At 47.2% G+C, this 21,228-nt stretch overlaps 2 protein-coding genes across 2 annotated transcripts in view; both read left to right on the forward strand.

The window, feature by feature from the left end:
* The first annotated feature begins 470 nt into the window (after window positions 1–470).
* Window positions 471–20,751, forward strand: PURA (purine rich element binding protein A). The gene is made up of 2 exons (XM_064388290.1): window positions 471–1,715; window positions 20,190–20,751. Exon 1 carries the CDS (start codon window positions 550–552, stop codon window positions 1,498–1,500), a length of 951 nt encoding a protein of 316 aa, XP_064244360.1. The 5' UTR covers window positions 471–549; the 3' UTR covers window positions 1,501–1,715; window positions 20,190–20,751.
* Window positions 1,692–21,228, forward strand: part of CYSTM1 (cysteine rich transmembrane module containing 1) — a 66,096-nt gene continuing 46,559 nt past the window's right edge. The window contains exon 1 of the mRNA XM_064388291.1: window positions 1,692–1,715. The gene's annotated coding sequence lies outside the window, so the exon portion shown is untranslated. The remainder of the gene's footprint in view (window positions 1,716–21,228) is intronic.

Raw genomic sequence — 21,228 nt, forward strand, 5'->3', positions numbered from 1 at the left:
ACCCGGGAGGAGGGCCCGCTGCCGAGCGCTCTCCCGTACGGCTCGCTGCGGGGAGCGCGAACCCGGCGGCTCTCCCGGGCTGCCCGCGGGCTGCCCCGGGGGTGCGGGTGCGGCGGGCCCAGCGGCGGGGCGGGCGGCGGGGCCGGGCAGCGGCGGTGCCGCCCGGAGCGGGCTCGGCCGCGGCGCCGGTGCGCGGCGGCAGCGCGCAGCTGCAGTACCCGCGGCGGCCGCTCGGCGGCGCGGCACTGCCGCCGTGCTCGCCGGGGCGGCCGGCGGCGGGGGCCGCTCTCTGCCGCCTTCCCGCGCCCTCTCCTCGCTCCGGCAGATCTCGCGAGAGCGCGGCCGGCTGGTGGCCGCGGGGGCTGTTGCAGCAGCGGCGGCGGCGGCGGCGGCGGGAGGAGGAGGCGGCGGCGGCGGCGGCGGCCGGGGGCGGCCGAGGAGGCGGCGGCGGCGGCGGAGGAGGCGGCGGCGGCGCGGGGGCGGCCGCGCCGGGGCGAGCAGCGGCGGGCGAGGCCCGAGCGGCGGCGGCGGCGGAGCGGCGGCGGCATCATGGCGGACAGAGACAGCGGCAGCGAGCAGGGCGGCGGCGGCGGGGGCGCGGCGGGCGCCGGGGGGCCGGGCGCGGGCGGCGGCGGCCCGGGCGGCGGCGGCGGCGGCGGCGGGGGCCCGGGCGGCGGGCTGCAGCACGAGACGCAGGAGCTGGCCTCCAAGCGGGTGGACATCCAGAACAAGCGCTTCTACCTGGACGTGAAGCAGAACGCCAAGGGCCGCTTCCTCAAGATCGCCGAGGTGGGCGCGGGCGGCAACAAGAGCCGCCTGACCCTCTCCATGTCGGTGGCCGTCGAGTTCCGCGACTACCTGGGCGACTTCATCGAGCACTACGCGCAGCTGGGGCCCAGCCAGCCCCCCGAGCTGGCGCAGGCGGCCGACGAGCCCCGGCGGGCGCTGAAGAGCGAGTTCCTGGTGCGGGAGAACCGCAAGTACTACATGGATCTGAAGGAGAACCAGCGCGGGCGCTTCCTGCGCGTCCGCCAGACCGTGAACCGCGGCCCGGGGCTGGGCTCCACGCAGGGCCAGACCATCGCGCTGCCCGCGCAGGGCCTCATCGAGTTCCGCGACGCCCTGGCCAAGCTCATCGACGACTACGGCGTGGAGGAGGAGCCGGCCGAGCTGCCCGAGGGCACCTCCTTGACTGTGGACAACAAGCGTTTCTTCTTCGACGTGGGTTCCAACAAGTACGGCGTGTTCATGCGGGTGAGCGAGGTGAAGCCCACCTACCGCAACTCCATCACCGTCCCCTACAAGGTCTGGGCCAAGTTCGGCCACACCTTCTGCAAGTACTCGGACGAGATGAAGAAGATCCAGGAGAAGCAGCGGGACAAGCGCGCCGCCGCCGCCGCCGCCCCCGCCGTGGGCGCCGAGCCGCCCCCCGAGGCCGAGGCGGCCGCCGCCGGGCCGCCCGGCGCGCTGCTGCAGGCCGAGGAGCCCGAGGAGGACTGACCGCCCGCCCCCCGGGACGCGGACTGGCCCCGCCGCCGGCGGGAGGGCGGGCGGGCGGCGGGGCGCGGGGGCGGCGGCCCGGAGCCCCCCCTCCGCCCGGAGCCCCCCCGGCCGCGCCGCCCGCCCGGCGCCCCCCCCGCCGCCCGGCAGCAGCAGCGCCTCAGACCCGCCACCCATCGCTGGATGTTCCTCCACTTTACCCACCGTATCAAACAGTAAGCAGCTGCTAAAACAAAACAAAACAAAAAAAAAAAAAAAACAAAAAAAAACCACAAAAAACAAAACACACAAAAAAAAAAGAGTCAAAAAAAAAAAAAGTAATAACATTATATATGAACTGTGTTTCCTACTTGATTAAAAATATAAAGAACTGAGTGTTTATTTCCCTAATTAACCAAGAACTTTTGTACACGTTTAAGCTATTATTATTAAAAGTGTTTGCAAAAATGGTCAAGATTATAATATTGCTGAATTATATAAAAAAAAGTCCTTTTCATGTTGAGCTAACATTTGACTTTAGCACAAAAAAAAGAGATATTTTAGAACACGTAAAATAATATTTTTAGTTTTTTCTTCTCATTTTGTTACCAAATTTCGAACCTTACATGGAGGTTACTATAGTATATTTGACACCCTATATACCTGTGATTAGAGATGTGTATATATATATGAGGGCTAGGCATGCTGTGTGTCTGAGCTTTGTCTAAATGTTATGCAGAAGTTTGTAGAGTTAAAAGGTACGTAGGTTTAATTCATGCAAGGTAAACAATAAGTGCTCTCTTTTATACAATATGCATTGCATCTGGACCTTAAACATATAAAAATGGTCAGTGAAACTTCTGTGAACATGAAGAAAAATTATTAAAAAAGGCATTTAAATGAAATTTGCTAACTTGTGATTTTTACGTTTGAACCAAAGTTATTCAAATAGTAAAAAAAAAAAAAAAGAAAAGTGGAAAAGAAAAAAAAAAAGAGAGAGAGAGAAAAAAAAAAAAACAAAACGAAAAGTAAAGAATTTCCTCCCATAATATTTTTTTTCTGCACCTGTTTGGTTTACAACTGAGTAGGCGTATTGTCATTATTGTGTATATGAGATGTACTTGTATTGTTCATAATATATTTTTTTTATTCTGTGTACTTAAAGTACTTAACCTGACGTGCAGCGGTTTCCAGTGCACCTGTTTTTGGACAGCAGGTAGCGAGTCTTTCCCCTGGCACTAGCACTGTGTCCTGAAGTGTGCGAGGTCCGGAGCGATGCTTCGCTCCCCGTTAACTCCCGCAGGCCCGCTAGGAAGCAGTCAGCGCCAGGGCAGCGAGATCCCACTGAGCCATGGGGGTCGGAGTTTGGTTGGACGGTGAAAGCCAAGCCGGTGTGTGTCCGTAATGGATTTCCATGTAGCTGTGGTGCTAGTTTTATTACTGGCTACATACCTGGCGAGCCTGGCCGTGCCCTGCCCTCCCCGTACCCAGCTCCCGCCGGGCGCGGGCTCTGCTCGAAGCCCAGGCTAGGGAAACACAGATTTGTCAGAACACTAAGATCTGTCCAGGTGTGTTCTCCAAATTGAAATTGTTTGTAATAATAAGAAGAATAATAATAGACTTTTACAGGTTGTCTTTGTTGTTTTTCAGTTATGTTTTTTTCTTTCTTTAAAAAAAAAAAGTTGGTGTGCTTTTAATTGACTAACTTCTTGCTGCTGTATAGTAAAATATTAATATATTTTTATCATTAAACTGCTGCATGACTATCATCATTGCGAGTGAAGAGAAAATGTTATAAAAAAAAAGATGCCTTAAACAGTGAAAACAAAACTTTATTTTTTGTTTTTTCTTTTCTTTTCTTTTCTTGGCTGGAATTCAGTAGAGAGCATTTCAGAGAAACTAGAATCTTGTTCCACTCGGAAGTTTTTTGGGAATGCAATCATTTTGCTGAATGGTCTTGGCTGAGTTAGGGGTCAGGTAGACCTGAGCTGCTCCTGTGTGAGCAGGAGCTGCCAGCGCTTCTTTACCGAGGGGCAAGGATGGAGTTTCGGAAGGGTGGGGAGAAAACAAAAAAAAAGCTTGTTTTAAAGAATTTCATTTCCTGCTGTCATTTTATTCCCAGTTGAAATTATAATTCCCTTTTTTCTTCTTGGGTTTTTTATTTTTGGGTTTGGTTGTTGGTTTTTTTTTGGTTTTTCTTTTGAGATGTACTGTAAGTGTCAAAACAAGCTGTTTCCATTGTACCATGCATTATTGCCCTTGAAAGAAGTTTGCTGTTAGTGTTCACAGAAAGTTAAACACGAGCCGCTGGTAGCGAGGTGTTTCTGTTTCTTTTTAAACAATCACTGGAAATGTTTAAAATTGCTTTAATGTGCACTTTTCCTATTTCCCAGTAGTGAAATAAGCTTTTCAGAGTGCGTAATGTGACATTTGAAATGGTTCTCAATTGCATGTAAACATGTGTCTGATAACCTGCTTCTGAATCGGAGGCTCTGGATGGGCAGTTCCAGCGATTATTGTACTTCAACTGTGATGTGTCGGGACTGCACTCTCCATGCTGCTAGACGTAGTTAGGAATTTAATTGCTTTGGTTTTGCTACTTGATTGATTGTCTCGGTCCTGCTGTTCACTGCCCTCCCCAAAGTTGTCGCGCTGCCGACGGACGCGCTCCGGCGCCCGTAGCTCCACGCCGCCGCGGTGCGTTCCCAGCAATAAGTAGCGGGAGGCGAGGAGAGCACGGCAGAGTGTCCTTCCGTCCCTCCCGGCTCCTGGGAGCATCGCTAACGAGGCAGGCTCCTCCCGTGGTCTTCCTCGCCCGCGCCGCCCGGATCCTGCCCAGGATCCGGCAGACCCGAGGAGCGCACGGGCCGCGCGGCTCCAGTCAAACCAGCACAGCTGGGACAGCCCGCGGGCAGTTCTGTGAACAGCGGCCGAGAACTTGTGGTCAGTTTTTGTCTCGTTTTGGGTTTCTTCTGCGTGTTTCCTTGGTTTTTTTGTTTCGTTTTGGTTTTTTTTCTTCTTTTAACGCACGTTCTGTATGTTCAAGGACTTGATGAATGATGATAACGAAAGACTAAAATGACTGTAAAGATTCGTGGGATTTTGCTCCTGGTTGTTTTAGTTTTCCTTGGATTTATTTTTTTGCTTTTTTTGTTTTAATTTTTGTTTTCCCGGAGGTGCTCGGTACTTTACCAAGGCTCTAATATCTCAGTATTTAAAACAAAGTACAGAAAACCCTGTTTAATGTTAGAAGAAGAAAGGTATATTTGACCATATGTGTTGTTTTAAAAAAAGACAGTATGCTCAAATGTGCCAAGATACCTAATTCCTGAGAAGTATGCCTTATATTTTCCTTGATGATATGCTTTTAAATGTCTTGTAGAATAGGTCCAAGAGCATGATAAAAGCTACTTTATAATGACTACGTGCAAGAAAACTTGAAATTCATTGCAATACTGACATTATTTTATTTTTAAGTTAAAGGGACACTGTCAAGTAATTTACCATTGAAATACAACCACCTTTTAAGTGGTTTTATGCTAACGGGGAAATGTCCTCCGAATTCAAATTCTATTTTTTTTGTTAAAATGAAAACAAAAAAGTGAAATTGCTCTGTCTTTGAGAATTGAAATAAAAAAGAAAAAAAGAAACAGCACAAGCCGCTGTTGATTCCTGCCTCTTCTTTGCGGTCCCGCTGACGATGCTGCGGCGGGAGGCAGCCGGCACTTCCCGGGGGCCGGGGGCCCGGCCGGACCCGCCGGGGTTCCCCCCGAGCCCCGGTACCGGGAGCCCCGGGTCGGGCCGGGCGGGATCGGCGGGCGAGCCGCGGGTACCGGGAGCGCGCCCAGCTCCCAGCCAGGCGCGCCCGTAGGCGGAGGGCTTTTCGTTTTTTGAAAATTCAATTGGAAAAAATTTTAAAAAAAAGGAAAAAAATACTTGACAGTGTCACTTTGCGCGTATCCCTCGCAGGGGTTGACATGCGCTGGGCGTAGCGCTGCCGGGAGAGCGGCTCCCGACCTGTCCGGGGCTGCGGGGAGCGCAGAGGGGCTGCCCCGGGGGCAGCGGGCGGGCGCAGAGCCCACCCCGTGAGCCAGGCAGAGCTGCTGCCGGGGATTTAACCCCTGCTCAGAGCCGACCGGTAACTTCTTTTTTTTTCGTTTAGTTTTGGGTTGGGGTTTTTTTTGGGAGCAATTACTTTGTTGCCTTTAAAAATAGCACTGTAACCACCTTTTTTTATGATTAGCTGTAGTGTAACCTTTGTCCCTTCAAACTATGCAAGCTATGAAATGTAAATTAGGGATCAGTTAAAGATAGTTGATTATATTCAATCAGATGACATTCATGCACTAACTGGAGTATATACAGATAAAGCTATTAGAGTGACTTGTATGCTAACAGCAAGATATAACATACCTACCTATTCTAAAAAAATGACTATTAATATTGTATAACAGGACTGTGGGGGTTGGGAGGGAATGTTATCTCTTATCTTCTTAAAAGGGGATTTAAGATTTTTATAACTGTTTTTTCCATCAAACTTTAATATTTTTGTCAAATTTTTAGGTATTTAATTTGTAAAATAGATTTTACTTTGTACTGGCGTACAGAAAATAGGGGTTGATTTAAACTTTTTTGAAGCCAAGTGATCAAGTACATTTGTAATAAAAAGTCAATGGATCTATATCAGTCGTACTCACTGTTTTCATTTCTTGTACGTTCTAATGCAGTGGCGCTCTATGTCTCCCAAGGAAAAAAAAAATTGGGGAGGGGGGTGGAAGGAGAAGGCAAAAATGTCAGCATTGATGCTGCCAATTGATGCAACTTTGTGTGCACAAGTGGCCCCTGGTCAGTGGAGATTTGGTAGATATGCATTTTCCCTAAAACACAGTGCACTTTTTCCAGGAGGGTTTATGCAAACCTGACGTTTTTGGCATGTCTTCACGCTTCCACCTTGGCACCTGTAAACTCTAAAGTCGCCCTTTGGGAAGCGCCTTTCCCTGGCACTTCAGAAAAATCAAAACCAACCAAAGCAAAACTCTGATTTCTTCTAAAGTGGTGAACTACAGCACATGATGTTTTTGCACCCTCACACGCTGTCTCCCTTCCTCCAAGGTCTGCCACTTGCTTTTCTCTAAGTTCAACAGGTCAAAGGTTTTTTTGTTTCATTTTTTTTTTAAGTAAAATTGCCAAGTGTTTTGGATCGAAGACTTCAGCAGATCCACCGAGCTTGGATCCAACACCTTGCAGAGCACTGACATAATTCTTTTTTGGTTGCTTGTTTGCTTTAAACCCAGCCCTCCCCTTCCCTGTCCCAGGGCATATACCAAATCTGATTGACTTGTCTGTGGCAGAAGTTGTGGGAGTCAGCAGGGAGAACGATGACATTAATGTACAAGAATGCTAAAACAGGTTTACATTTTAGGGGCTCTCTTCAAGCGTGAAAACCTCAAAAGTATAACTAGAACCAACCAATTTCCTCAGTTTTGCTAGTCCTCCAGGTAGATATTGAGTCTTTCTTAGGTGAGTTGGAAAGAAGGCAGTAAAAGCGAATTCTTCCACAGCTGTGCAATTTGCTCCTTCAAAAACCTGCTGCTTCCTACTGGATTGCGTGGCTTTTGGAGAGGTAGGGCTCTGCCTGAAGCACTGTGAGTTTCTCTTTTAAAAAAGACACTGTCAAGAATTTATCTTTTTTAGAAACCCAGTTTGCGGCTTTTTTTTTTCCCTGGCTTTTTTTTTTTTAACTTCTTTTTTCTTTTTTTCTTTTGCTTTTTGTCAGGCTTACCCAAACTTTCCCTTTATTGTCTTACTCTCCTCCTTCGCTGGCTGCCTGCTCCTCGTTAACTCAGCTTGTGCAGCTGGAGGGTCACTGTTCCTGGTGGTGTTTGGACTATCTGGAAGAGGAGCCCAGTAGTTTGAAATTCTCATGCTGGGCTTTTTTATATCTTTTGCACACTCATTTCTCTCCCTAAAAGTTTTACTCTTCTTGGCTTTCTCCTATAATGCGTGAAGAAAGGTGAAGGGCTCTGAATTTTTGGTGGCAGAACAGAGAAACTGGCTGCACGCAAAGCGTTGTCACAATGTTTTGACAAAACCGACAAGGTAAACAAGCGAGTTCCATTTTTATTCCTGATTCCTTCTGCTGTTGCCATCTTCTTTGCCGCTTGCAACAATGAAAGAGAGTTTCTGCCCAGAGCTTTTTTTTTTTTTGTGGTTCCTTTTACTCTGCTTGCTTGCACATGATTTAGCTCACTGGCACCGCAAAATGTGCGTGGGTTGCGAGCGTGGCAAGGAGATACGTATATAGAGTTTAAAGCTAGTTAAGGTTAATTTAAATGGACTTCCAAAATTATAACCTTTTTTAAAAGCTCGTATTCCCCAGAGCCTAATCGTTGGGCCTGCAGTTCATGGTATTTTTTTCTTCTCTGAAGAGGTGCGTGTTGTGCTGGGATGGCAGAGGGCGATGGCACAGGAAGGATGCTCCTCTGGTGTGGCAGCTCTCCGGAAGCTCCGCAGCTGGAGCCGGGCTGCCTGCTCTGCTCTGCTCTGCTCTGCCCCCAGCAGAGGCTCCCGTTCGTGCCAGATGGTCCTGGGTCCGCTCTGGGAGTTTCTCTTAGCCTGCCTATCCTCCTTTGCTTGTCGTCTTTCCAAAGCATTTCAGTTCCTGACGGGGTGTGTGTTAGCAGCACTGCCGTCTGGGAGAAAGGCAGCTCACATCAGGGTCTGCAGGCATCCCACTTCTTGTGAATTACGAGTGGGCCACGAGGCTTTTCTGGGCTGTGTGTTGCTTGTTGTTAGTGCAGAACAGCTGCAGATAGCAGAGAGAAGTAAAGGCCAAATCATCCATTTGCAGGGGGTTCACAGGGTTACTTTTCCAATGGCATTCTGGATATTTTACTGCAGTTTGCTTGGCATAGAAGTTGCTGCTGGAGGAGTACATTAGAAGGGAAAGGATGAGCAGGTTGGTGTTGGGGCAGGCGTGGTGCTGTCACTAACAAAGGCATTTCCTGAGCCGGCAGACTAAGCTGGGTGAGGGAGTTTGACAGGGGAGGAGCTCCCAGCAGTCCCAGCAAAGGTGTTCTCTGTCTGGAGGGTGGGAAAAGGCTTTCGGAGCAAGGTGGGAGTTGGGATGTGGCAGAGATGGATGGCCAAGGTACACCTGGGCTGCCGTGCAAGTGCTTCAGCATCAGCACAGGTACGGCACTCAAAGAAGCCCATGGGAGCCTGATGACAGTGGCTCTGTGCCACAAGCAGCTGAGGGGTGTCAGGCAGCTGGTCCCAAGGGATCATGGAGCAGCAGACCCTGAGCTCCCCAGCTGGGGTAGCTCTGCTGGTCCCCACTGTAGCAGTTTGGTGGCTGAAGCCAGATGAGCATTTTGTGTTTTGGAAGAGTCAAAGCATGTCACTCCCACCTCTATAAAAGTAGTAACCGGTTGTGTAGCCTGTTTGAGGCAAAATATCACAGGGGAGGGAGAGCTAAAGTCATACAGCAAGAAACGAGGCGTGTTTTCACAGAAAAATGTCAACTGGAGATTAAGTGAAAAAAGATAAAGATAGAGGACTTTCGGCCTCACTATCTGTCTTTTGAATGTTTACTGATTAAAACAAGACAGAGTGAATGGCTGGATATCCCCAAACAATGCTTCATTGTCCCCCTGCAGATCAATACTGCTGGCACTCCTTCACCTGGAGATGGGATCTGGTCCTGAGCTTTCTGCTCTGGAAGGCACCGTGGCCAGCCAAGGTGGAGTCTGCTCAGGCTGGCCATGGATTTTGCCTGCATGTGGGTGTTGTCTTATTTTGGGGGACCACAATCACCTGGGCTGTGGCAGTACCTCTGCAGCTTGAGCTGGGCATGTGATTTGGTAGGAAATTCTACTGTCCCTGTGTGAGGTACCTTGGAGCAGCCTAAGAGCACAAGACCTGATACAGTTTGGGTTTAATTAAGACAAGTTTTACCAGCCCGTGGGCATTAGGTTTATCATGCTGAGCTAGAGCTTGCAGGAGAGTGAAATATCCAAAACACGGTAACGTAGCTGTCAGGTCCTGAGCAGGGCCTGCTTTGCTTTTGAACTTGGTGACCCTGGCCATTTCCACACCTCCTCTTGAGGCTTGAGTTCATGGCATGTGGTGAACCTCTGCTCCTTTCTGGATCAGCCTTCAGCTAGGAGGGTTTTTGGTTTGAATGGGAATCTGCTGGATCTACCCAGCAGGAACTCAGTCTTAACTCAGACAATTCCTTGGGTTTGTTGGTGATCAGTTGGTCTGCTGTCCATCCTGACATTAGCTTTGCAAAAATATGCACCTTAGCCCTTTCTGAGTCTTGGGCCACCCAGCAGACTGAAGTGCAAAGAGGATTGGCTGCAACACTGGCAGTGGGAGTTTCTGCTGATTCTCTCTGGCTGTGGCATTGAAGCATTTCTTTCTTGAAACACTATCTTGAAATATGCAGGAAGCAAGAAAAACCAGCTTCATTCTTTCTGTCCGAGACTGGAGAGCTGAGAGGTGTGGATTTACATCTGCAGCATGGAAGGATGTGCCCCTCTTGGCTGGGGAGACCTTGGAGGGAGGTGGCTGCTGTGGGAGCTGATCCAGTGCACGCCGCTGGGATGGCAAGTGCATGACTTGGAAAGATTTACACAGCTTTTTGGGAAAACCTCCTTGTGCTGAAATGTCATCCCAGTCATGATGTTGATTTCAATGGAGAATTGCTTGTGGAAGTGCCTTGCAAGCTGTGTCTGAGGGCCCGTGACCGTGCTGACCCCGGTGGGTTTGGCTGTGTTCCTGAACACGGTGCAGAGACGTGCAGCAGCCCCGTGGGTGCAGCCTTGGTGCAAGAGATCATGTCTTACTGATACATGGCTGCAGTTTGGGCTGGGAGGTGTTGCTGTCATGCTTGCAGGAAGGTCTGGGAGCTGAGCCTGGCCTCTCAGGCATCATCACCACTGTGCTCGGGGTTGATGCACGGCCAGCATTGGCACGGGGGGTTTAGGGGTGGCTGCTGCAGGGCTGACCCCCCCAGTGTGGTTTGTGCTGATGTGGCTGGTGTTGAGATGAGGCTGGAGGAGGCTGTGTCCATACCATGGACCTGGGTAGTTTCTGTTGCTGGGAGTTGAGAGTCAGTAAATGAGCAGTGGTTGTTTTTTCTGTTACTGGCGAATGTCTTGATGTGTAACTTGGGCTCAAATTGATGTGTGCTCATTGAGGTTGAGCCATTAGAAATTTGGGGGGTTTTCTTCACACTCTGAGTAGAAGGGCAGCTTGTCAGAGGGCAGGACAGTGGTTGTGCATTGGGCAGGACTTGTCTGTTGGGATGTCTGGGAGCAGCATTGTCATTTGAAAGGCAGCCACCTTGGTTTGGGTGTGTCTGTCCCCCGGCTTGTGCTTCCTCTAGTGTCTCCCTAGGGAATGCATTTTATTTCTCCGTGCTCCATCCTGGTTGCACAATAGTGAGCACGATGTAGGCTGCTGGCTTTATTGCCCACAGTCTGCTGAGGTTTGGAACTTGCCTGGGCTCACCTTTTGCCCAGGCATCTCATATGGGCAGGGGAGCTCAGACCAGCAGCTCCTGGGGAGTGAGTCTGCATCGGCACATCGGTGTCAGCCGGTCCAGGCTCCTCAAAACTCACCTGGGGGTCGAGAGGTGAGTGCTGGGATTTCAGGGACCAGCTCTTCTCTCTGCATTTGTCCAGCAGAAGCAGGTCCAGCTGGCTCACTTTTGGGCGAGCTGGGAAGGCTTGCCGATCTGTCAATACTTCAAGAAATGCCAGGGCTAGGAATCATGGAGAAAGGGTTTTGTGAAGTCTGGTATTTAAACCTCCCACTCGAGTGATGCTGAGGAGAGCTGGCAATGTAGCATTGGCTTATCAGAAGCTGTGTGGGCAGGTCAGCTTAAAAAAAATGTTGTGTGAGCAGCACCAGAGGTGAAGGAAAGAAGCTGGTGTCTTGTCAGGTGCACAGTTTAAATGGGGTCAGAATTTCTTTTTATTAAAAAGATTGTTTTATTTAAATAATAAATGACAGTACGTTCACTGTTGCCAGGGGCTGCTGAAGGGCAACCAGGCAGGTCTGAGCGAATTACGGACTAAAGGCTTTGAATTATTTTCTGTCATTAATAACTCTGAACTGAGCACTGCAGATTCATGTAAAAGCCATCTCTGCTTTCATGCATGTGAACAGTTTGGTTTGTGGATAGATCTGCTGCGATCAGAGGCTCATTCTATCTCTTAAAAAAAAAAAAAAAGTTGGCTTCTGAGCTTCACCTGTCAATAAAAGTCCTGGAAAATGAGTCCTTGCAGGCTTCTGCAAGGCCATATGCAACTTATCTTGTCCAATGCAAGTCTCTAATTGGCGGTTTAAAGTCATTTAAAAAAAAGAATCTGTTAACGGTCAGTCTATTTTTGGTTTAAAGATGGACTTTATATGGTCATAAAGTAAAATTCCTAGCTTAATTATGGGAATCAAAGTACATTGGCTTAATTGCACAAAGAACTGCACACAAGAGTGCAGAGAGGACACGCTTTACAAGTGATTATCTGCTGATGAAATACTATATGGAGCAACAAGTGAGGGCATTCCAGGCTCCAGAAAGCACCCTGAGGCCAGAACTGCTGAGCTGCTGGAGGAGAGATGGCACCAAATCTTTGTCCAATCGAAGAGAATTGGACATTTCTCTTGTCCAATGTGGACCAACTCTATTTTTGGAAATAAATAATCATGGTCAGGGTTCATTCCCACCACAGCACTCACCGCCCTGCCTTGTGGAGACTTGAAACTGGACAGGATTGAAGGGGTGATTTATAACCAAAGCCTTGGTTGAGGAGTTGATTTGTGTTCTGGAGATGCTTCCAGAAGCTGGAAAAGCAGCTGTGGGAGGTCTGAATGGCACAGGATTTGGTGATGGGAAATGCAAGCCCCCAATGATTAGGAGATCCATCAAACTATCTCCCTGTTGATTGGACACAGAGACCTTGAAGGGTGTCAGAGTGCTTGGGGAAAGCCTGCATGCTTGAAGCTGAGATACCTGGGAAGCCAAACTGGGTGTCCAGGAAGGAGACAGAATTTAGGATGTGGCAGTGCCTCTTCCTAAAGTCTGTGTGTGTGCCTGGGAAAAGGCTGTGACAGGGAAGTGACCTGAAGGGCTGTGACTTCACAGCATTTCCACTCCAGCCCAGGTGTCCCCAGCCTGGTGGCACAGGGCGTGGGCAGGGTTTGGGGAGGACAGAGGCTGGGGGGAGGCTGAGGCTGTTGGGGCTGGAGGTTGGGAGCAGAGTTGTGTGCACAGGAGGGACTGGGCTGGAATAAGGAATGGGCACATCTGCACAACAGGGTGGAAACAGGAGACAAAAATAGTTGTTGTAGACTGCTCAGTGGTGAAAAAAGACCTCGTCACAGCTGCTCTGATTGAAACATGGTGGGGGTGATGGAAATCAATAAGATACTGCATTACCTGCCATTGTAGCAGGTATGTTAGGTCATAAAGGAGGAACACTACATCTAAAAGGTTGCTGTAAAATCTGAGGAAATTGGAGTACTGACAATCAAACAGCCACATTTATGTTGGATATAAATTCTGTATTTTAATGACATAGACGTATTAGGAAGTTTTCTATTCCAGACAAAAGGAAAGTTGAGGATTTCATGAGCCCTGGGAAAAAAACCAGGCTCATGCATCTTCATAAACCTGTTAGAAAAAGTGAGTTCTATTATGACCATGCTACCTGGCCAGATTGTTTGGGAGAGAACTGGCTAACATTTTGGTGAGCAAATATATTGATTTACTTAAAGGATCATTTCTTGTAACAGACTGATCTAGAGTTAGCTTTTGTTTAGGACTAAAGCATAAGATCTGATTCAAAATACAATTACAGCTGAGTTGTTAAGTAGCAGTGACCACATGGGGGTCACTGAATTGCAGGTTCAGCATTCTCAGGGGTAGAAGGTGCTGGACTAAAAGTGAGTCTTTTGTTCCAAAATATTGCATGGGAGAAGATCAGAAAAATGAAGTCTTAGACTTCCCATAGATACCTGGGAAGGTTACTGGCATCCAGGTGAGGCAGAACTCTGTCATGAAAGAAAGAACAACCCTAAAACTGTTGTTAAAAATAGTTATAAAGGAAGGGACTTCTGGAGTTCAGGAAGATTCCACCCAAGGACAGAAGTCCAGCTCTTGAGGAGCAGACAGGAAGAGCCATGTGGAAGGGCAGGTAAACATGATTGGGAAATGAAGCAGTTTAGGAGGGGCTTTGCAGAGCTGGGGGCTTTGGGGAGCCAATGCTGTCTGAGGGACATCAGAGACGAGGCTGGGGAGAAAATCTGGCTGTGCAGGACTCAAGGCACAATTCACTTCCTGCACTACTTCTTGCCACTGAAGTGACTCCTCCATGTCATTCTGGAGCACAGGGCACGTTTGAGAGACTGCTGTCCTTTTGGGTGGAATAAGGAGCCTTCCTCTAAAACTCAAGTGAAGCAGACATGATGGAGTAAAGTAGGAAATTCAAGTGGAGGAGCAACAGCTGTATCAAGGGGTTTTAAACAAGCTTGGGACTGAAATACTTAAAGGGACTAACAAAAACAGGGCTGTCAAAAAACAGCTTAGTATTCTCCATGACTAGATAATGTCCTAATGTCAGGTTATTCTTTTTTTTTTTTTAATTAAAGTATTCATTATGGCACTGGGAATTGCAGATCAGCAAAAACCCTGAACTCCAGTTTGAGAAGGTGAAACTGAAGTGCTGCAGTTCTTCAGTGTGTGAGAGTTAGAAAGCAACATACTTTCTGCAGGAAAGGGGGTTGGACCAGGTGATCCCTTCCAACCCAATCCATTATTTGATTCTATGATCAGTCTGGTTTGCTGGGGCACCTACCAGAATGTCTGAACACATTGGCAAACAACAGGATAAAAAATAGGCTTGTAATGAGAAGAGAAATACTGCAGAGTCCTTCTTTGGTTGCAGTTGCTATTTGTCACTTGGGAAGCAAAAGGTAGACTAAAGTCTAGTTAGAGAAGGTGATTAAAGGCTTCCAAGTCTGCATCTTCAGCCTTTGAGCAAATGAGTTTCATTCAATGGTTTCATTAAACCCAAAGTTGCAAAGAAAGGTTGGTTTTCATGAAACATTTCTGGTGGATACCACTAGGTCCAGGTTTGAGGGGAGAAACAAGCCCAGAATACTGGGTGATCTAGAGAAATCTAGATTTCTCCTGTAAAGCAACACCTCCAGTTCAAATTCCTGCCTTGAGCTGGACTTGCAGGTCTGCCAGATCGCAGACTGTGCCTCAGCAGCTGATATTGTGGCTATGTTTTGTTTTCTTCTTACTAAGAAAAAACTCAGAGGTCTTTACTTTTATAATGGGCAGAAAGGGAAGGAGGAGGAACAGAGGTCTGGGCAGCATCTTCCATCTCTCGCCTAGGTCTGTCCTTGAGGGGGCATTGTTGATGTGTGCACATGCAGACTTGTGTTACCTCTCTTCCCAAGAGACCCAGGAGAACCCACAGGTAACTGGTGTCAGCCAGAGCACCCTTTTGCTGCTCTGGCTTAGTTTTAGGCTTCTTAAAAGTCCAGGAGTTATGGCAAATACCCTGGCTTCCCCCACCTTCCCTGTCTCCAGTAGATGATGGTACCAAAGAGTGAGTGTTTTGATAAGTCCTTCGAGTTTGCAATAGAAGCAGGATAACTGCAGGCACCAGGAGGTTTCAGTCAGAGTTTGTGTTTAAAGACAAGGAGGAGAGTGGTTGGGCTGTATTGGAGAAGTGACCCCAGCCTGGCTGTGGCTGGAAAATTGAGAAGAGCATAAGGTTTGGTGCAGTGAGCACGGGGCTGACCTTGGGACATGTGAGGCAACAGGCAACAGGGGGGGAAAAAAGAGTCATTTTTAATGCTCTGTCAGTATGCCAGGCTGTAAGTGAATTGTTCATCCAGGAGGAAGAACTCTGATTGTGGTAGCAGAGCAAATGAAGGGAAGGCGTGTAGCCTGCCACAGGAGTCCTGCACATTCCAGGTGTAGGTGCAGGTCTGGGAGGATGCTGAGCAGGAGCTCCTCTGTACCACAGCTCGTCAGACCCCCACAGTGTCCCTGTGCTGCTCTCCCTGGTAATCAGGTGGTTGTCACTGGCACAACCTTTGTCCCTACCCCTAGAAATCCATTAGATTGCTCACTTCTAGTTAAATTATACCAGCTGACTTTGAAGTTACTCAATATAAAACCGTCGTGGTATGCTTGCATGATAGTGTTTTGATGTAAGACAACAATTTCTTGTGCTCTCTCTTTAGGGATTTGGGCTTTGAGTTTCACTGGGGTGTGTTGTACGTACCCAACTGCACAGGATCAGGCCCATCTCTGTTTTCATATTTCACATCTGCAATTAGAGATGTTCTAGGAAACAAATTAGGAGATGGAGTTGTCTGTCCCAGGCTCGGGTGATCATAGCGACTTGTGCTAAAGGCTCTGTCCTCGTAGAGACCTGCACGGCTGCTTTGTGTAACTGCTGTCAGAGCTCTGGTTCTGGTCCTAGTGTTTTTTAATAAATGTACTGAGTATACTCGCCTTTAAATCCTGTTAGGTACTGATAATTATCGCTGGCATTCTGTACATTAGCTCTGTACTAGCATTCACATTGGACTAGGCTTAATAGCGTCAGTGTCTAAGATGACTTGAAAAAGGAAAATTAGTTTATACCCTTTTCGTGTGGTTCTACTCCAAGTAGTGGGTGATTTGTAGAAGTACCAGAAGTGCTACAATTGTCTTCCCCCTTTTACTTGCTGATTCTCTGCAGCAGAACATACAGATTTAAGTCTGTTTTTCCATCCTTTGGAGACACTGAGATATTATCAAGGTGAGGTCCATGGAGATACCCAGAAACCTGGGCCCTCACACAGACATAAGGCATCTTTTCCATTTGGTTGTTTGGTTTTTTTCTTCTACTGTCCATTCTATAAGTTTTTGTTTGGTTTTTTTAAAAAAGTTATTCTCTCACCTGTCAGTGCAACATCCTCTAGGATATTTGTGATCTTCCAAGAAAGGTAGACAGGACTGGAATAACTAATGCCAAAAATTGCCCATGGCAAGGGAGGGAAATCCTTGTTTTCAAGGCAAACCCCATCCAGACTTTTTTTAGCACACCACAAGGGTATAAATCCCAACTTTTTCTTTTCCAGGTGATCTTTAAGGCCAAGTACAGAGGGCAGTGTTTTGCCCTCCGGTGGGGTTCCGGTGCCGTGTGGCACCCGCGCTGTCCCGCAGGTCTGAGCCCCCGGCACCCCGGCATTTAGGGAGCTCTGTGGGGTTGGCTTTCACCCTGTCCTCAATTTGGATCCCCAGGGCAGAAAAATTAGGACTTTCTCAGTTAAACAAAATAGCAAAAGTGAAGCAAAATCTCTGTAGAGTTGTGTTTCCCCACAGCAGTGACGGCCCCTCAGCACCCACTTCTGTTCAGCCAGGACGCCCGGGTCAGTCCTGCTGGGTTTTTAGCCATCTTGACCTCATGTTTGCAAATATTATTGGTAATATAATGCTCTATGTACAAATGTCTGTGTGGCTCATGTGTATGTTTCTGTGGTTCAAGTCAGCCACAGCCTTCTGGAATTTCATTGTACTTTGGTTAAATGTTGGACTTTTAACTCTTCTACTGTATGGCTTCTTGATTTCTCTTGTCCAATGTGGACCAACTCTATTTTTGGAAATAAATGAGCATGTAAATAAAATGAATGGGTTTATGCCACTTACAAGAAAATGCTTTATTTAAAATATACACTCAGTCTTGTATATTTTATGGTATCTCAGGGAGCAGCTGAGGCTCAGGCCCTGGCAGCCTTGTGCTGAGATACCATATTATGTACAAATTCACTTCCAAGTGCTTTTGGAAGCAGACTTCCCATCTCCTGAGCCAAACCCCCGTAGGACCAGCCTTGCAGAGGAGGGAGGGGGGAATCCAGAAACACATAGTTTAAGGGGAGTAAAGGAAACAAACACGACTTTCCTCTCAACACAAGGCTTCTGGTTTGAGGTGTCCAGGTGCCAGAGACACTGCTGGGTGCAGGGATGCCATGGGTCGGTTCTCAGCTCCCACCTGGGAGCACAATGACATCTCTTTTTTTTATTTTTTTTAATTCTCCATATAAACCAATATTTACCAGTAATCCTGTGTTTCTGTTTTTGTTTTTTGGCAGACTTTTACCAGTAAATATCGGTTTATTCCTGAAACCAGAAGCCCTAAACATACCTTTGTTTATAAGGTCAGTTGGCATTTTGTCTCTCTCATTCCCCACTCCCCCCCAGTACAACCCAGCAGGTGGTTGAAAGGTACCAAGTTCTCTTTCTAGTTTTCCTGCTCTGCATCTCTGGGAACTGGAGCCCACAGGACCTAGAGCCTTCTATTGGTAATGTAGATCCGAGTTTACAAATTGTTCTTTTACCATTTTAAATCCTGCTTTTAAGGACAGAGGTCTTCCCACCTGCCCACCATGGGAACTGGTAGAAACCCCTAAATTGCTCCTCCTCTCCAAAGCCTGCGGGTAGGTCTCTCACTAGCATCTTCAGGCTTGGGACTGAGAAAATAATTTATCCCAAAATATACACTAAAAACTGCCATTTCTGGTTTACTGTGAGCAGGACCGGGGGAGGGAAGGGTGGGAAAGGAGTTTGAAACTTACTTTTCTCCCCCTTTTTTCCTAGAAAGCAAATGTGACATGGGGAGGAGGGAGAGAATGTGAACATGGCCCTTCCTAAACTCGTTGTAAACTCCTCCTCCGAGGCTGGGAAAAAGGGCAAGTGAAAGATCTGATCCTTAAAAGGACATCACTGGGTGTCTGAGACCCCAAAAGCAGCTGGCAATTTTTAAGGACTCAAATTGCTTTTGGTTTATCCCAAGACAAATTGACGTGGGAATGCTGAAGCCTCCTTTTTCCCCACAAGTATTTGCCACCCAAACACTGCACATTTTGGTAATACCCCAGAAACAGAGAACCTGATGAGGGATAGAAAACGAGTTTACTGCACAGTCCTGGCCAAATTTTTTCTCCCAAGCAAACAAAATGCAAAAAAAAAACCCAAATTAAAGCAAATCCCTGACCCTCCCCCAAAAAACCTCCTAAAAAAGCAAGTCCAAGAGGATCTCAAATGCCCAGTCTGGTTTTGTCCTACATGGCTGACAGGGGTGTTTTGGCATAGCTGCAGCCCAACCATGTCCCTTTAAGGAGCACCGTGGCTCGTTTCCTCCTCACGACCCCGAGCTGAGGGTTTTGCTGTTCCTGATCAGAGCTCCTGCACCTTAGTTGGAGTCCAGAATGAGGGGAGCCCTTCCAGCTGTGCACTTTGAGCTGAAAACTACCTTTCCTCCCCTTTTGCAGCCTGGGTGGTTCTGATTGCTGGCAGTTCTGTAATACAACCTTAATCTGAGCAGTTGAGGCTGGTCCTACCTTATCTTCAGACGTCTTGCGGAGGACTCCTGTTGCCAGTTTGGTACTCAAAAGCTACACCCCACCACCAGAAGTCACTTTTTGTTTTTTCCAAAGGCAGTGATAGCTCACCCTCTCTAGCTCTAATGGAAAACCTGATAATTGCAATGCAACTTTCTAATAAATTGTTCATATATTCATAATTCCGTTGCAATCCCAAATTGGAGAAGAGATCTGTTAAAGGTATATATTAGTCTAGATTTTTCTTATTGTAAATACTGTAATTTTATAATACTGTCAATATTTTATTAACTTAGAAATATTTAACAGAGTTTAATCTATGGTAGTTGATTCATTTATAGGTTTATGTTGCAGCCAATTACATTCTAATGTAAGATTAACTTTCGGCATGTAAACTTTGAGTGAATATATCTTTGGAAAGATTAAGAGAGAAAACTCTCACTCTTAATCTGTAGTATTTATCCCCAATTCCCAGTTGGGAATTATTTAACAAAATATTAGGAGGTTTTGAGAGCTCAATAATCTAATAACTGCAGTTGGATTTGAAAACTTGAATTTTGAGATGTACCTGGCTCTTTGACCCTGTGAAAAGTTCGTTTCAGTACCTGACCTCTCTAGCACAGAAGTCTTTATTTTGAGCAAAGGGACACTGTCAGATCAATTTTAGTTTCTTGCTTTTGGGGGGAAAAAGAAACCACAAAATGCAGCCCTGTGGCATGCGTGTGAATTCCGTTTGGATCGCAGGGGAGCAGCTCCTCTCCCGGTGTTTTTGTCCCTGGCCAGGGCACCTCCATCCCCGCGGCTGGGCAGGGCCGGCGCTCGGGAGATGGAAAAAGTGCACAAAGGCTCAAACGTGATGATTTTTGACCAAAGCGTTTGCTTTTTAAAAATTGAAATCTCTCTCTCTCTTTTCACCTGATGGTGTCCCTTTAGCATCATAAAGATGTTCATGTTCTCTGAAAACCGTGAGAAGTGATTTTCTTTTCAAGGCAGGGGAGAATTGGTCTGTCGTTACAACTTGCATAAAAAATACCAAAAATATCTTGAGGGTTTTCACAGGTGTTGGTATTTTTTGAGTGTAAAAGTTAATCTTGATTAGAGATGTGCCAATCTTTACTGCTTTCCTGTAGTGTTGTTACACTTAGGCATTTCAGTTCACTTACAAATATATACTGTAACAGTATACTTTGTACAGATTTATTTAAAATTTATTTGAAAACTGAAATAAAGTAGGCAGAAAATAAAGATATTTATTTTTCATTTGACTATGTAAGAAGGTATCATTCTTTTGGTTTTAGTGCACTGGTGTACCAAGCCTCAGAACCACTGCTTTCTCCAGCTCATAGGATGCTTTTCCAGACTGTGGATACGTGTATGTGTACTGCTGTGTTGATAAGTAAATGCCAACGATGGAGTTCGTTGCTTTTATACATCCCAAAGAGAAGTTCTCCACCGTTCCCTGTCTGTTTTCTGACCGAAAAGGCGTGTGTTTGTGAACAGTGTTCACGCCAGCTCTGCCATCCCACCCTCACATCAGCTCACACCAATGCCAGGATGGGAGGAGTTGCCTGCGTACCTTCCCCAAACACCCCGGGCCGCAGTGGCATCGTCAGGGAGCAGTTCAAACCTGTGTCCTTTGGGCTTTGTGTAAAGCAAATGCAGAACAAGAAAAATCGAGATGTTAAATCCATTAGAAAACCAATTCCTTATTGTACAGTAGTATGGAGATCTCTAGTCAACCTGCCATTAATAATAGATTCTTATTTTTTGAATGATCTATTTAAAAGAACAGCAAGCATTGTATTTGCTAGTAAATCTGAAGTGTTTACATGGAATTACTAAATAAATTATTTGATCTAAGATGGCTCTTATCAGTGCTGATTTTTAATAATGGAAATTCGGTTTGGCAGCTGCTTTTTTAGTTTGTGCTGTTCTTTAAAATCTTCCAAAGCAGTTTTTTGGTTTTGGTTTTTTTTTTTTCACTGCATCCTTGTGGTTCAAATTAGGTTCTGAGGAAGAAGCAAACCACGCCTCTCCCTGCAAGGCCTGACAGGAGTGCTAGCTCATGTTTTCCAACCTCTTCCATGAGGCTTTCCCTTCACATCCCGACCAGCAGGATGCTCTGAGCCCAAAGCCCTGCAGCACTCGCTGCTGCTGCTCGTGGGGCTGGGGCCTGGAGATGCAGGATGGGGGTTTTACAGCATAAAGCTTTGGGATAGAAGTAGAACATCCTCCTGTGAGGTAATGAGTTATCACACTCAGTTCCAGCGAGACTTGGTCCTGCTTCCTGCCGCTCCAAGGCTGCTGGAACACCCTGTGCTCCCGGCTCAGGGGCCC

This window comes from Passer domesticus, chromosome 13 (genome assembly GCF_036417665.1).
Source record: "Passer domesticus isolate bPasDom1 chromosome 13, bPasDom1.hap1, whole genome shotgun sequence".
NCBI classification, from domain to species: Eukaryota; Metazoa; Chordata; class Aves; order Passeriformes; family Passeridae; genus Passer; species Passer domesticus.

Excerpts from the sequence above, each read along its gene's own strand:
- PURA (XM_064388290.1), top strand. The coding sequence starts at position 550 with ATGGCGGACAGAGACAGCGGCAGCGAGCAGGGCGGCGGCGGCGGGGGC.